The sequence below is a fragment of the Acomys russatus genome, chromosome 31 (genome assembly GCF_903995435.1).
Source record: "Acomys russatus chromosome 31, mAcoRus1.1, whole genome shotgun sequence".
Lineage (NCBI taxonomy): Eukaryota > Metazoa > Chordata > Mammalia > Rodentia > Muridae > Acomys > Acomys russatus.
Genome location: NC_067167.1, coordinates 497,202 through 513,298, shown reverse-complemented (window position 1 = coordinate 513,298; position 16,097 = coordinate 497,202). Strand labels below are relative to the sequence as shown.

Here is a 16,097-nt window from a genome sequence, read left to right as displayed (position 1 = left end):
TCTGACGGGTGTGTTTTAAGCGTTTTCTTTTTTTTTTTCACAAAAATAGTAACTTTGCTTGAAAACTATGCGTTACTGTGTGTTTCTTCTTGTCACATAGAAGTACTGTGCCTTGAAAAACTGACTGTTTTTATACATTTATTGACCAAAGAAACAACTTCATAATATGAAGGAAGTATTTATTCAATTTCGTTCAAAAAGGGATTTTTGCCTTGGGGGAATGCTTTACAATACACTATTTTTGGTTCGTGCCCCTCGTTTTTTAGTTACTTAGTCAAATCACTGTTTTTTTTTTTAAATCACTTTTTCATTATCAGGGAGCTTAGTTTTAATGAGAGAAGCTCTCACAGGTGTATTTTGAGTGCTTTCATTTTTTTCACAAAAATAGTGACATTGCCTTGTAAAATATGCTTTACTGTGTTTTTCTTCAGAATCGTACTGCCACATAGAATTACTGAGCCTTCAAATACTGACAGTTTTAACATATTTTCTGGCCAAAGAAACAACTTCTTAAAGTGAAGGGAGAATTTATTTAATTTCGTTAGAAATGGGATATTTCCCTAAGAGGGGATGCTTTACAGTCCAGTCTTGTTGGTCTATCCACCAAGTTGTAATGGACTCAGTGAAATCACTGATTTTCTCACATTTTCATGATTAGAGAGATTATTTTTACTGAGAGAAGTTTGCATGGATGTGCTTTGAACTTTTTTCATTTTTTCACAAAAATAGTAACCTTTGCATTTAAAAATGTGCAACCAAGGCAACTGTGGGAGAAGACGGATCATATGCACTAATTCTTTCTTCCACAAGGTGGCGCCCCACACCTGGTACTGCACTTTCTCTTTTCTTCAGGTGAAACACCTGACCACCTTTGGCCAGAAGAGGTCGCAGCAACACCACGCTTTTGTTTCCACTACCACGCCCTACAAAGTGAGGACCACAGAGCATTGTTCTGGTTCGAATGGAGAAAAATAGTGTTTTAATTCCTGTCACTAGTATAAACTACGAGTTGACAAGGAGCCCTGCTCTATCACACAATATTATATTGAAGGTTTTTGTTGGTACTTACTAATATAAAAGTGTAAGACAAAAACAGCCAGAGGTAAATCAATTTTATGTGCAGATAGTATTACAACATTTATGAAAGTACCAAGATCATTGAAAATGCATTATCAACATAAAGAAAAAATTTCAAGTTGGCTGACTATTAATTATTATACATAAAATTTGTAGAAAAAAATCAAAGCAAATGCATATGCTAATGAGCATTGAACAAAAAGACTGCAAGTACTTTTTATTTTTAAATTTTATTTTCGTTATACTCTGTGTATGTGTGTGTTTGTGTGTGTGTGTGTGTGTGTTTCTACATTTCTTACAGATATGTAAAAGTATGAATGCCTGTATAACATGAACAAAGCAAAAATGTCCTGAGGGACAAAAAGAAATAATAGAAGAGACGAGAAAAGGGAGAACAATAGCATTGTGTGGGTGAGTTGGGAATATGCCCAACATACAGTACATACTTACGTAAAGTTACACACACACACGCACACACACACGCTTGTGCAGCAACAGAAAGATTGCTGTGTGTGTGTGTGTGTGTGTGTGTGTGTGAGAGAGAGAGAGAGAGAGAGAGAGAGAGAGAGAGAGAGAGAGAGAGACAGGGTTTCTCTGTGTAACAACCTTGGCTGTTTGGGAACTCCGTATGCAGAACAGGATGATTTAGAACTCACAGAGATCAGCCTGTCTCTGCATCCCGAGTGTTGGGATCAGAGGCATGCGCCACCACACCCAGCCAGCTCTGGGGAAGCATCACTCATGTGTCATGATGCTGAACCTGTTTATACTCACCATTTGGGGCAATAAGAAATGATGCTGCTCTTGTCTTACCAGTGGTTCTGCCCAGTACTTCCATTCCAACGTCTATGATCCAAATTATTCATCTGCCCCAATGTGGTCTTTCTCCTTTTTTTTTTTGGTCTGTTGTCATTTAGAAATTGGTGTTGAAATTAGAAACTTTATGAATAACTAGGTAAGTTGTAAGAGTTAAAACATGTACATGAATGATGACAGTTTACATTTCACAATTATCAAGATATTTTATAATTTAAAAAATAGGAATAGCTAGCACATTGTGTTAGCATGCTGTGCCCAGTCTGCCTACCAACCTATGATGTCATTACCTGCCTGACAATAGGTAAGCCCCTCCTCAGGATTATATAAAAGTACAAACCTCTTACCTCCCTCTTTTGTTCCGTTCTCCTCTCTGGCTATCTCTATTTCTCTATCTCTCTGCCTGTCTCTCTCTTTCTCGATGGGGTACCCTTCCCCTATGATAAACTTCTCCATGTCATGTCTGTTGTGCAGCTTATAGTCCATATTTAAAACATTGAAGAAACATAACAGTTCTGAACTCTGATCTCTTCGGAAACTAATGTTGAGTGCACAATCAGGAACTCTGTGTGCTCACTGTTTTCTACAGTCTCACTGCTTTTCTGACATACACCAGGTCAAAGGAAATCACGGGTTAGAGAAAAGTGGATTTTTTTTTCTGAGTCATTTTCTCCTCATGTGCAGTTGCCTGGAGGGATTTTTCCCTCAGTTCTGAGATGCCTGCAACACCATAAAGGGAAGAGGCTGCGTAAGAAGATGTGTTCTTCACAGTGTTCAGGTTGAAGAACAGTCCCTCACACCCTCAAGAAGCACAGAAAAGGCTGCAGAAGCCTTTGTCTGTTGTCTTTTGTCTTTGGAGAAGGCAAAACCACACCTGCTGCAGACCATGCCACTGTCAACACTGAGTTTATTGTAAACCAAAGGCCTTTTGTTTTGCATAAGTAGAGGCAGCCTATTGCTCCCAGTCTCTCCAGCAAAGGCAAAACAAAGCATAATGGAGAGGCTAAGCCCCTGTGAAAACCTTGGCCTGGGGTGGCACCCTCACCCCAGGACAGGAATGCTAACTGAAAAGTGTAGCTGGTTAAAGGAGTAGAGGCCAGCAGGTGAGAAAGGCTGGAGCTGCGGCTCAATGACCACCTGCTGTGTTTGTACCATGTCATTCCTAGGTTCCCAGCAGGTGTTGGAAAAGATGTGGCTTTGACCTTCTCTGGTGCAAGATAGCAGGCTAAATTAGTGCTCAATGCCTCTATTTGGGGCATCTAGGCTAGAAGATCTTTAACCCTAGCTAGAAAGAGGACAGGGTCTCTCCCTTTAGATTGTTTAGTGAGCTGTGATCAGTGTATAAGCCCTTTCCCATGATCCCCATGTCTTCAGGGATTGGCCATGCTGGTCTGCTATCAATTAGGAAGGTCAGTGAGAGGCCTGGTATAGAGAACAAGTAAAACAAAGTGGAGAAAATGTAGTAAAACAAACAAACAAACAAACAAACAAACAAACCCCCCCCCCAAAAAAACCCAAAAACATGTATGTTGGTAGCGATAAGCGAAACAGTGCGCCTGCTAAGAATGACGTAAATTGTCCACCTGAGCATAACCATAAGCAGAATACAAAATGAGTGACATAACCCGATACCTCATTGGCTAAAAGGGGGCACGACTCCTCCCAACATAGATAAGGAATATTAAGCTGAGAACAAGCCCACTTCCGCCTGGCCCTGATGTTTACAAACTAAGACCACTCCACTGTGCTGACCCCAAACCCAAAGCCCCATCAGAGACCAGACTAGACTGGGGCCTAGACCGAGAGGAGGAAGCGCGCTGTGGTCCACTCAGCGCACCAGGACAGATGGCGAGCCTGACCTGGAAAGCCATCGACCGGGCTGCAGCTGTACACAGCAGACCAGCAGAGGTATTGGGATGTCTGCGTGAAGGGTGATGAGTGAGTGACTAATAAAGCATCTGGAAAATCTCGATACTCGTCTCCGTGAGGTTCTTCCTTCCCTCGACTCACGACATCTGGTTAAATAAGTCTAGCAACAGGCTTCCGTTTCTATTAGCTCAGAGCAGGCCTGGGGCTCCATTTTCTGGGGTGGCCAACCAGAGATGACATAGCCTGGGCTCTCTAGCCTAATGATTACCTAACAGCACCCCTCAGGAATTCGCCTGAAAGCCTTTAAAAACAGCCTACAACTCCCCCTCCGGGGGGGTGTTCCATCCTGTATGAATGGTGACCCCAGCTTGTTGGATCCTACAGAATAAAAGTTCTTTGTTGTTTGCCTACTATTTGAGTCTGGGGTCTTTTATTCAGCGTGTTCGGATCCTGACATTTGATTCCCTGACCGGGATGTGCTGAAGCCCCTTCCTCAACTAGTGGAATTCTTCAACTGAGATCTTCAGCACCAGGACACAGCGTGACAGAGGGGCTTCTTCCCTCTACTCAGAAGACTGGAAGTATATGATTTTAGTACAATGGGAGACATTTGAAGCAAAAGGTAATCAAAGGAAATTTAAAATTTTCAGCTTGGAACTTTGATAGGATCATATAGTGGAATATTTTACCACAGTTAGACTAAAAAATTAGAGCTCCATTGATCAGTGTCAACACTCTCAACAGTTAATAGAATAATAGCATAGCAACAGGTAGAAATAAAAAAACTTTTTTGACATATAAACCTTCACAACTTGCATTTGCCAACTTAAAACACTTTCTTAGACCTTCTACCTTTCTTAACTCACACGTATAAACCTTAAAACATCCTCTTGGACCCTCCAACATTCATAAAACACCTTAGGCCTCCTAAGATTCATAAAACATCTTTACGGAAGCTTTAAGACATAGGTGAACTTATTGTAAGTCGTCACTGTCCTTTGGCTAAAAGAATGGTAAAAAGAAGTCTGGTAACAAGGTGGACTGTATCTAGATCTGACAGTTAAAGCTTGGTCTCCTGCATATGAAGAGGGCTGGGAAGGCATCTGAAGCCTGTTTATCTTCAAGCTGAGGCCTGTGAGGAAAGCAAATCTGTTTGCCATTTTCAATAAGAGATCTAGTATCCAGTAGTTTTAACTAGCTAATGAGTTGACCAATGAACTAACATGGTAGATTACCTTGGGGTAAGCAGCTAATTCTCTGTTTTTTAGCTATCAAGCTCATATCATCTTTTCTGTCAATGTGATCAGAGTCCTGAGAACTTTATTGTAATCTAAAGGAATCTGAGTATTAATAAAAATGACAGAGATGACTAGTTAGTCATAGTCAACAGTAAACACACAGTTGTCCCAGTTGTCCTCTCTGGCAGCAAGGCCATGGGTAGAGACAGTCTGGTATCAGGCACAGAGGATTAGAGGATGTTTCTGTGGAAGACGAACATGTAAGAGACTGACCTCCCCTTGTTTTCAACAGTGTGAGACAATGACTCCTCCGGGTATCCAGTTTGTCCACGGTCCAGGCTGAGCCCTAAGAGAGGGTGAGACATTGGGAGCAGTTTTGCTCAGTGGTCAGTATACCACAATCCAGGGTTGAAGTCACCTGCCATTGTGCCCAAATCTTCTGGAACTTTGGGGAAGTGCTGGTATGATCTGAGAATCTCTGTTTTTCATAATAAATTTATACATGTTAAATGCCATATGGGTTAGCATATTTGAGTTAGATAAGCTTTGTATCTAGTTATCTGCTCTAAACTATACTTTGTAAACATAAAATAGAATTTTATGATCTCATTCTATGTTTGACCTTGAAAATAAAATTAATCACATTGGTTCTTAGCATGACTAAAATTACATTTTGAATATGTTAAAGGACTTCATCATTTATAAGACCTTAATAATTAAAGACTAGAACTTTAGGTTTTATTCATATTAAGTTGGAGCCTTAAAAACATAAACACAGGGGCCTGGAGAGATGACTCAGTGGTTAAGAGGACTGTCTGCTCTTCCAAAGGACCCAGGTTCAATTCTCAGCCACGACATGGCAGCTCACAACTGTCTGTAATTCCAATTCCAATGGCTCTGACACCTTCACACCAATACACATTAAATAAAATCAAATAAATTATTAAAAACTTAAACGTGGTCTATAAAAACAGAGTAGAACAGTGTCCTGTGTGATTAATCACATAACATTTATAAGGTTAAATATGCCTTTTTTTTTGCTATTTATTTTTTATTCATAAGAATAAACTTAACTCTGCAATCCAGCTAAACTTGGAGAGGAATGAGGACAATATGGAACCTAAAGAACTTCAGTGAGAGCAGAGATTACAGGGTACTGCAAGCAGATGAATTGAGGGCTGTCCTGAGCTACAGAAGGAATGGTCTGATAAGTAAGATGCCTGCAAGTCAAAAGAATTACAGTTGTCCGCAGTCAGGAATAGTGACCTTCTTGCTGGTCTTGCCATTCCTGGAACCAAAACACTCCATGGCTTCCATGATGCTCACACCTTCTTTCACCTTCCCAGAGACCACATGCTTGCCACCACCAGCCACTCAGTCTTGGCAGTGCAGATAAAAAACTGGGAACCACTGGGCATGGTGGCCCATAACTTTAATCCCAGTACTGGGGAGGCAGAGGCAGGTGGATCTTTGTAAGTCCGAGGCCAGCCTGGTCTACAAAGGGAGTCCAGGACAGCTAGGGCTACACAGAGAAACCCTGTCTCGAAAAACCAATAAAATAAAATAAAAAAAAAACTGGGAACTACTTGTGTTTGGTCTATTGTTTTCCATGGACAAGATGCCAGGACCTGTGTGCTTCAGGATGAAGTCGTCATCCTCAAATTTCTCCCCATAGATGGACCTGCCGCCAGAGCCATTATGGTGTGTGAAGTCACCACCCTGGCATATAAATCCTGGAATAATTTTGTGAAAGGAGGAGACTTTATATCCAAATCCTTTCTCTCCAGTGCTCAGAGCATGAAAGTTTTCTGCTGTCCTTGGAATTTTGCCTGCAAAAAGCTCAAAGGAGATGCAACCTAAGGGCTCGCCATCAAAGAACAGGGTGGGGTTGACCACGGCTACAGCAAGCAACGACAGGGGACAGTGGTGTCTGCAAAGCCTGCTAACCAAGTTTTAAGGCAGTGATTTTTAGGCTTTGAGTATGAAGGCAGAGCATAACAATCAAGTTTTAGCATCGTAAACAAATGAACTTATTTATTTATTTATTTATTTTTGTTTTTTTGAGACAGGGTTTCTCTGTGCAGCCTGGCTGTCCTGGACTTGCTTTGTAGACCAGGCTTGCCTCGAACTCAGAGATCCACCTGCCTCTGCCTCCTGAGTGCTGGGATTACAGGTGTGTGTCACCACACCCTGCTTTTGAATGGTTGTATTCTTAAATATCCTTGACTGTGTTTATGGTCAGGATTGATTGCCACATCGGCCTTATTTGGCCTCCTATGTCTGTTTCAAAATTAAACAAGATGAGAAGCAGAGTAACTAGAAAAGAAAGAGGTTAGGGAAATGGCATATTTGAGATATAATGTTGGATTAAATTTATTTCAGTTCAATATCTAAGGTTACGTAATGTAATATAGTTCATGAAATAAGTTTGTCTGATGTGTATGCAATATTGGTACAATAGAGTATCTAGTGTATTATTATTGCGTTTTTAAGATTGACACTATATTTTTAATTTTTAAAAATATTTTAGTTAAAAATAAAAAACAATTGTTTTCCCATTACCCTTTCTTCCCTACAACTTCTACTTTGCCCACCTCCAAGGACCTCATTTTCATTAGATGTTTTCCCTTTCGCATCTGTATCTTGGCATTTTCTGTACCAAATATGAAGTGCATGTGAAGTTCAATCAAAGACAACAGCTGTGAGAACGAGGCCACACAATGACTGTGGCCTATAATGTGTATAATTTCATTGCTAACCCTATAGATTTAAGAAAATGAGGGGTAGTACACATTTACAGCCCAGTTGCAGAGGTCACATGTGGCTCTGGATAGTCTCTAGGAAGAGAAGGACAAGGACATCTCCAGCATGAGAGATAAATTGTGTATGCCTAACATGACATTTTGTTCCTTCCTCAAGCAGCAGCAATGTCCCTGCTTCTGAGAGGGACAGTGACTTTGCTCATTGCAAGAAGAGTTTAGTGTTAGAGCTGGAAGAAAGTTCCACCTGAATATGAGGCAGGTGTCTGAAGAGCAATTTCAGCTTAGAGGTCAGCAATATGAAGAGCAGTAAAGAGAGGAGGCAGAAGGTTACAAGGTGACTGAGTGGTGTCCTTATGAGCAGATTAATACATCTCCTTGGTACATGGTGCAGTTACTGATGTAGCAAATGCCTTTTTCTCAGTACCTGTCCGTGAGCACCACCAGAAACAATGTGATTTTAGTTGGCACTGCCAGAAGTATACATTCACAGTTTTACCTCAAGGATATATTATCTCTCCAACCCTGTGTCATAACTTACAAGGGATCTTGATCATCCGTGTCTTCCATGAAATATCATATTAGTGCACTGTATTGCTGGCATTATGCCAAATGGGTCAAATGAGCAGGAGGTAATGACCATTTTAGACTTATTGGTAACACATGGGCATCTGAGGATGGGAAATAAATCCAATCAAAATTCAAGGGCCTTCTAAGTGAAACTCTTAGGAGTCCAGTGGTGTGGGTCAGAGACATTACTTTCCAGAGGAAGGAAAAGTCAGTGCCCTTGGCCCATCCAACCACCGAGAAAGAAGCACACTGTTCAGGGAGTGTGTTTGGATTCTGGACACAGCACGTTCCTCATTGCATGTGTTACTCTGGCCAATATGTCAGACGACTCAGAAGGCTCCTATTTTGGGGGCAAGTGACGTTTTGCAGTAGGAGAAGGCTGCTGTTCAAGCTGCTGTACCGGTTGGATCACATGATCCAGCAGATCTGATGGCACTAGAGGTGTCAATGGCAGACAGGAATGCTGTTTGGAGCTTTGGCAGGCCCTTGTGGGGAACCACAGAAGGCACTTTTGGGATTTTTGAGCAAGGCTCTACCACCATCTGTGTCCAACTATTTCCCCTTTTAAAAACAGCTCTTGGCCTGCTACTCTACCTCAGAGGAAACTCAAATTTTGACAGCAGGACAACAAGTTACCATGTGGCCTGAGCTGCCCATCATGAGTTGGGTGCTATCTAAGCCACCCAGTTGTAAAGTAGGACACACACAGCAGCAACCTATTATCAAATGAAAGTGCTATAGATATGATAGAGTCTGAGTATGTCCTGAGGGCACAAGAAAGTTACATGAAAAAGGTCACCAAAAGCCTATGGTTTCTACTTCTGTACAATGCCTTCTGATGTCGAGTATGCACCCAGAGTCTCATGGTGTGTACCCTATCATCAGATGACAAAGGAAGAGAAGACTATGGCATGGTTTACTGAAGGTTCTGGATGTCGTGCAGGCACCATCCAGAATTGCACAATTGCAGCATTACTATCCTTTCTGGGACAAGCCTGAAAGACACCATCAAAGGGAAATCTTCACAGTGGGCAGAACTTCATGTAATACACACGGTCACACATTTTGTTTGAAAGAAAGAAATGTCCAGATGTGTGATTATTCACTGATTCCAGAGATGAAATCGATGCATTGGCGTGATTCTTGGAGTCATGGAATGAGAATGATTGGAAAACGGTTGAGAAAGACATACAGGGAAGAAATACATAGATACGTTTCTCCAAATGTTTAAAGGATGTAAAGATATTTATGTCACATGTAAATGCTCATAAAGAGGTGACTTCCGCTGAGGAAGAATTCACGAATGAAATAGAATGATTCATTCTGTGAGCAGTCAGCCTCTCTCCCCAGCCATTCCTGCCATTTTCCAATGTGCCCATGAACAAAGCGGCCAGAGTGGCAGATGTTTACATAGTACCTTTCATGTACATAATTGCTTCTGCCAAAACCACCGTCCATGGATGTGCAGAGTGCCTTATCCACTGCAATAATGTTCCACGGAGTGTTGCTTCTGACCAAGGAACTCGCTTCAAAACAGAGAAATGAGACAGTGGGACGACTACCATGGAATCTACTGGTATTGCTATGTTCCTGGTCATCCTGATAGAAAGATGGAATGTTCTTTCAAAGATACCATTGCAGAGTAAATTAGGTGAGAGGCAGCTGGAGAGCTGGAGCAGGGTCCTCCAGAAGGCTGTGTATCCTTTGAGTCAGCATCCAATAAATGGTATGGTTTATCTCATAACCAGGATCCATGGGCCCAGGATTCAAGGGGTGGAGAAGGGAATTGTTCTACTCACTATACCACTGGTGACCCCTTAGGGAATGCTTTGCTTTCTCTTCCTGTAGGCTTAAGTTCTGCTGGCCAGCAAGTTATAGTTCCAGAGAGGTGACTGCTCCAACCGGCAGCTAAAACAAGCATTCCGTTGAACAAGAACCTCAGACGTTCCCCTGCCCAATTTGGACATCTAGTGCTCTTAAACCAATTGGATAAGAAAATAATAGGACTAGGAAGAGTGATGGGTTCAGATTACCATGGGGAAATTCGATTGTTTCTCCAAATGGAGGTAAGAAAGCTTATGTATGTCTGGATCACAGGAGATGGTTTTTGCAGTGGTTTTCAACCTTCCTAATGCTGGGACCCTTTAATCCACTTTCTCTGGTTGTGGTGATCATCAGGCATAAAATTACTTCCACTGCTACTTCATAAGTGCAATATTGCTACTGTTATGAGTTGTCATGTAAACATCTGAAATGCAGATGGTCTTAGGCAATTCTTGTGACAGGGTCCTTACATCCCCAAAGGGTTTGCAGCCCGTAAGTTGAGAACCAGTGATTTAGTGCATTTCTTGCTACTAGAATGCCTTGTGCTTAAAGGCAGTGGGAACCTACAACAGCTTAATCCAGGTGGGATGACTTCTTTTTCTAACAGGCTTTAAAATCTTTTCTAATCCTCTGACCTTGTGCTCTTTATAAAGTAATTGGTGCTCTATTTCTGAGATGCATTGTAAATATTTTCTCGTGGCTTTTATCTGCAAGAAGTCTGCTTTAATCTTCCTGAGGTTGAATTTGTCAATCTCTATTACCATTTGGGTCGTGAAGCATAGAAAACTCGCCCCCCCCCTCGCGGCCGACACCTATACTGGTGTGGCATGTGTGTGTTTCTTTTTTGCAATTCTCAGGAATTTTGTGTATTCCTGTGTATGCAGTAAGGCATGAACCCATTTATATTTTCCATAGCAGCTATCTAATTTTCTTAGTTAATTTTCTATTGCTGTGACTAAGCACTATGACCAAGGCAACTTATAAAAGAAAGCATGGAGTTGGAGGCCTGCTTACAGAGAGTGAGTCCATGGCCATCAGAGCAGGGGACATGGCAACAGGCAGGCGGGCATGGTGCTGGAGCCGCTGCTGACAGCTCACGTGTTGAAACAAGAAGCATGAAACACAGAGAGCTAACTGGGAATGCTGTGGGCGTTTGAAACTTTAAAGCCCACACCTTCTCCAACAAGGCCACACCTCCTAATCCTTCCCAAACTGTTCCACATTCAAATATATGAGCCTGTGAGGGCCATCCTCATCCAAACTACCAGAACAATTGTTTCAGTCTAATTTTTAAGTCTAGCTTGAAGGATTTAGGATGTCACATGTGCCATATACTTAATTTCCATGTGCACTTGTCCAATAACAATACGGTAAGTTTGTGTGCATTTTTTGTAATTTGAGAAGCATTCAGGATTTTCCTTCCTTCCTTCTTCCCTTCCTTCCTTCCTTCCTTCCTTTCTTGTGTGTGTATGTTTGTGCTTTGTTTTACTTGATTTTTTTTTTTTGTAGAAATTCTCTCTAGATCTTCTGCAGAGCCTACTTTTCAATGTTCCCTGTAATTTCTTCTCCAGTGGCTGCATCTTCATCCCTCTCTGGTCATTCCTGAACACCTTAAACTTGCAGTTTCTTTTTTATGGTTCATGTATTTATTATCTATACAGTGTTCTGACTGCATGTATGCCTGCAGGCCAGAAGAGGACACCTGATCTCACTGCAGACGGTTGTGAGCCACCATGAGGTTGCTAGGAATTGAGCTCAGGACCACTGGAAGAGCATGCAGTGCTCTTAACCTCTGAGCCATCTCTCTAGCCCCCTGTTTTTTGTTTTGTTTTGTTTTTCAAGACAAAGTATCTCTGTATAGCTTTGGCTGTTCTGGAACTCACTCCATAGACCAACTAGCCTTGAACTCAGAGATCTGCCTGCTGGGAATAAAGGCGTGCACCACCATGGCTGGGCACATTCTAGATTTTCTATTTCGTTGTACTAGTCTGTTTGTTGATGAGGACGCCATTGTTGGACTCTCCTGCCCAACTCGGGAAGGGGGTCGCTGCGAGAAACCACGCGAAACATGGAGCACTGATGCAAAAGCAAAGGTTTATTTCTGACGCATCAAGGTCCCTCAGCACTCAGGAGGTAAAGGACCCCGAGTCACTGTTACAGGCCAGTTTTAAAGGCAAAACTCGTAAAGCAGGTGGGGTTGCTTATCAAGTTAGACCATATGGACATTAGGACATCTGGTGTTGGGAGACCTCTTGTGGGGACTTGGGTGTGGGCCCCTAGCGTGGTTACTGGAAACTGCATGGGGACGTTTGATATTTGGAAGCTTGCAGGTAACTATTCTGGCAACTAGGGTGGAGCTCTTGAGCAGGGAGAAGCCTCTAAGGCTGGACAAGCAAACAAGCATCTTACATTTTATAATTTTATAGTTTTTCACGATGAACTTACTTATAGAGGATTTGTGGCATAGGCTTTTGCCCTCACAAGAATAGAATAACAATTCGAAAAAGTTGTCAAAGCCCAGTCTCATCAGATGGTCTGTGTTTTGGTGTCTGGTTTGCTATCATTTTTTCTGTATTATAATATGGCTCCTTCACCCTGGTGCTTTCCTAGCCAGTAACTCCTGATGCCCCTGTGTGTCTGTATTTTATAAGTTCTAGGGTGTGCTAAGTACCAAGTGGGTGTTCAATACAGAGAACACTGGGGCCCACGTGCTGCTGTGGAAGATCCCACAGAACCACATGCTGGATCTCTGCATCGCCAACTCCAAGCTCTTTTGAAGGACACTAGCCATGTTGCAGGTGGGAGTGTATTGGGAGGCACCAAAGCCTAGACTGCCACAGAAAGTATTTCTGCAAAGTCAGGGAGGGGTGTAGGGTTAAGGGCTTTTTTTTCTTCACGGTGTATCTTTCTTAGGAATAGCGTCTGGTCTATGTGCATGAACACACAGGGACATTGAGGGGGTCCCTGCAGGTGTCACACAGGAAGTGAACCAGGTGAAGACATAAGAATGAAAACCTGGTGCAGATCTACTTCATCAGCCTGCATCGGACTTGGGGAGTCCAGTGCCAGGCAGTTTATTGTCAGCTATGTGAAACAGTACAATCTCAGGAAAGGTTTCCAGGCGACAGCCATTGCAGGTGCACACTAAAGCTTAAGGTGCGTCTACATAGAAACTCCTCTACAGGCATCATGAGGGTGGTTCTACAGCTAAAAGGCTTAGAATCTAGTGTGGTCTCTGGCCAATAGCATAGAGGTTAGCGAGCCATGAAGTACTTGTGACATCTCTCTTAAGGATGGGAAATGGAAGCGGGGCACGATGTCGCATTCCTGTAACCCAGCACTTGGGGAAACAGGCAAACAGTTCTCTGAGTTTTAGGCCAGCAGGGTCAACAAAGCGAGTCCAGGACAGCCAAAGCTACACAGAGAAACCCTGTCTCAAAAGAAACCAAAGGTCTGGGAAAGGAAGAGTCTGGGCTGGACCGCTTTCACTTTTACTGGTGTCTTTTGATTTCAGCAATAAAACTAAATGTCTTGTTTTGGAACCTCACCTCCAAAAAGTTAGTAATCAGACTCAGTACACAGAAAAAAGGAAAGTGGGGGCTTCATGTATTCCAGGCAAGAGAGAAGCTGTGTTCCAGATAGTATTCAAGAAAGAAAGACAATGCCAGTGAGACAGACTCCTTGGGACTAGAATGAATGCCACATCTACTCAGAGACCAGTGAGCAGAAAGAGGGCTTTGGTTACACCCTCCCCCGGTGTTTGCAAGAAAGAGTATAAGGAACTCTGGCAGTGCTGGGTACCCTTTGGTGGTTGGACCCAACAAACACTAGGAAGGTGTCTCAACAGCCTTAGACTTAAGCTGTCAGAAGTTTTGATATATGAAAGGCACCCGAATTCATCCCCAGCCAGTCTTCAGGTGTCTACAACCAAGGCTCTCACTGTTGAGATCTGGCTCCCCCTTGTGGCAGAGAAATAGCCAACAGATAGATGCCTCAGGACCTCCCCCATGGAGTTACAGGAACTTTTAGCGGGTAGAACTATCTTGGAATCCAGGACAGCAAAGGAAAAATGAGACAAATAAAACTTGGAAATGTTTTAAGGCTTCAGGGGTTATACGGAGTGAATAACAGAGAGTTGGGTCTTTGTCAGGAGATTCTAAAAGAGTTAAAGAAGTTCAGAAATTTGTTAGAATGGAGTAAGGTGTGGAGGCATGCACCTCTGATCCCTTCACATGGGAGGATGTGGTAGGAGACTGAATTGGAGGCTACCCAGCAAGATTTTCTCCCTGTTAAAAATTATTCAGAGACAAGTGGGCTACAGCTTGCTTCTAAATACTAGCACTCTTTGGAGAAACCAAACATCTGAAGGGATGAAAACATCAAGAGAGTAGGCAGTGATGATGACACAATGACAGCAGGGGTCTGATGCTGAAGACTCCATCACTGAAGAAGATAAAGGAAGTGATCTCTCTGATACCCATTTGCTGGACCAAAACCAAGAGGACTTAGGGTAGGAGACAGATGGATATTGAACATGTTTGAACAACTTAGGCCAGCTAGCATGGATCTTGAATATATTATAGCGTGTGTAAGGTCAAAGAAGCGAGTTTGAACTTGGTAGGGGAAGAAAGTACCAACTTGATTCCACAAATGGCCTCAACACACACAGCTAAATGCCCAGTGTCCCCCTTAAACTCAAAGCAGGGTTTGTCCACATGGATTAAATCTAGTGTGGCATATAGAAACTAGTTATAAAACACTCCCCTCGTGGGAGAGGGAAGAATTGGTGTCTTTTCAGCTAGTGATTGACTCCAAAAATGAGCTCTGATTTATAAGGTCCCCAAACTACACAGTGATGGTATATATCCAAAGCAAGCAGGCAGAAGAACTTACCACAGAAAAAACTGAAGAAAAAATAGATGGATCACCAAGATGAATAATGACAGTAATGAGCCGCAATACAAAGCACAAGAGAAATAAGCACACATCCAAAGCAATAAATATAATCAAACAAAGAATGAGGGGAGGGGAGGCTAATGTTTCAGGCACAAGAACTTCAAGTAATATGTGTGTTATGTTGTTCCTCCAGGACATAGGGACTCAGTCATGCTCGCCCCTGTACCTCCAACAGGAGATCTACAGACCACTTCCAGGAGCAAAGTATGAACAAAGGGAAATGGTAACTTCAAGTAGAGAAATGCAGCAGGCACCAGCCTAAAAAGTACTTGGCCCTGGGGTCACAAATTAATAGCATGACCTTCTTGATATGCTGGAATGCGAGGGCTTACCACTGCTATGTGTTCCCCATCCCCACCCACCCCTGCTGTGTGTTCCCCATCCCCACTCACCCCTGCTGTGTGTTCCCCATCCCCCCTGCTGTGTGTTCCCCATCCCCACCCACCCCTGCTGTGTGTTCCCCATCCCCACTCACCCCTGCTGTGTGTTCCCCATCCCCACCCACCCCTGCTGTGTGTTCCCCATCCCCACCAACCCCTGCTGTGTGTTCCCCATCCCCACCCACCCCTGCTGTGTGTTCCCCATCCCCACCCACCCCTGCTGTGTGTTCCCCATCCACCCCAAACATATAATCTCAGTCTAAACATAAAGAGAACATCACAGACACTCAAATTTAGGGCCTTTTTTTTTCTTTTCTTTTTCTTAATTTCTTTCTTTCTTTCTTTCTTTCTTTCTTTTTTTCTTTCTTTTTATTTCTTGTCGAAGTTATAAAGCTCTTGCCTAGGACTCAGAGGACTCTGTGCTTGGTGTTCACCAGCATGGTACTATGGATTAGATACTGAATATTTGTGGAGAAATACAGCTGGAATTTACTTAATATAAAGGCACTGATTTTTTTTTTTTTTTAACATAGGATTTGTGTAGCTCAAACTGGCTTTGGCTTTGCAGTGGAGCCAAGGATGACCTTGAATTCTGGATCCTTCCACCG

The 16,097-nt window shown here is 42.7% G+C and overlaps 1 protein-coding gene across 1 annotated transcript; it reads right to left on the bottom strand.

Moving 5' to 3' along the window:
* Positions 1–6,236: 6,236 nt before the first annotated feature.
* LOC127212623 (peptidyl-prolyl cis-trans isomerase A-like) lies at positions 6,237–10,917 on the bottom strand. The gene is given in 5 exon segments (XM_051172710.1): positions 6,237–6,365; positions 6,368–6,410; positions 6,577–6,939; positions 7,563–7,699; positions 10,789–10,917. Coding segments are annotated over 5 exon segments (801 nt in total).
* Between the last annotated feature and the right edge of the window lie 5,180 nt (positions 10,918–16,097).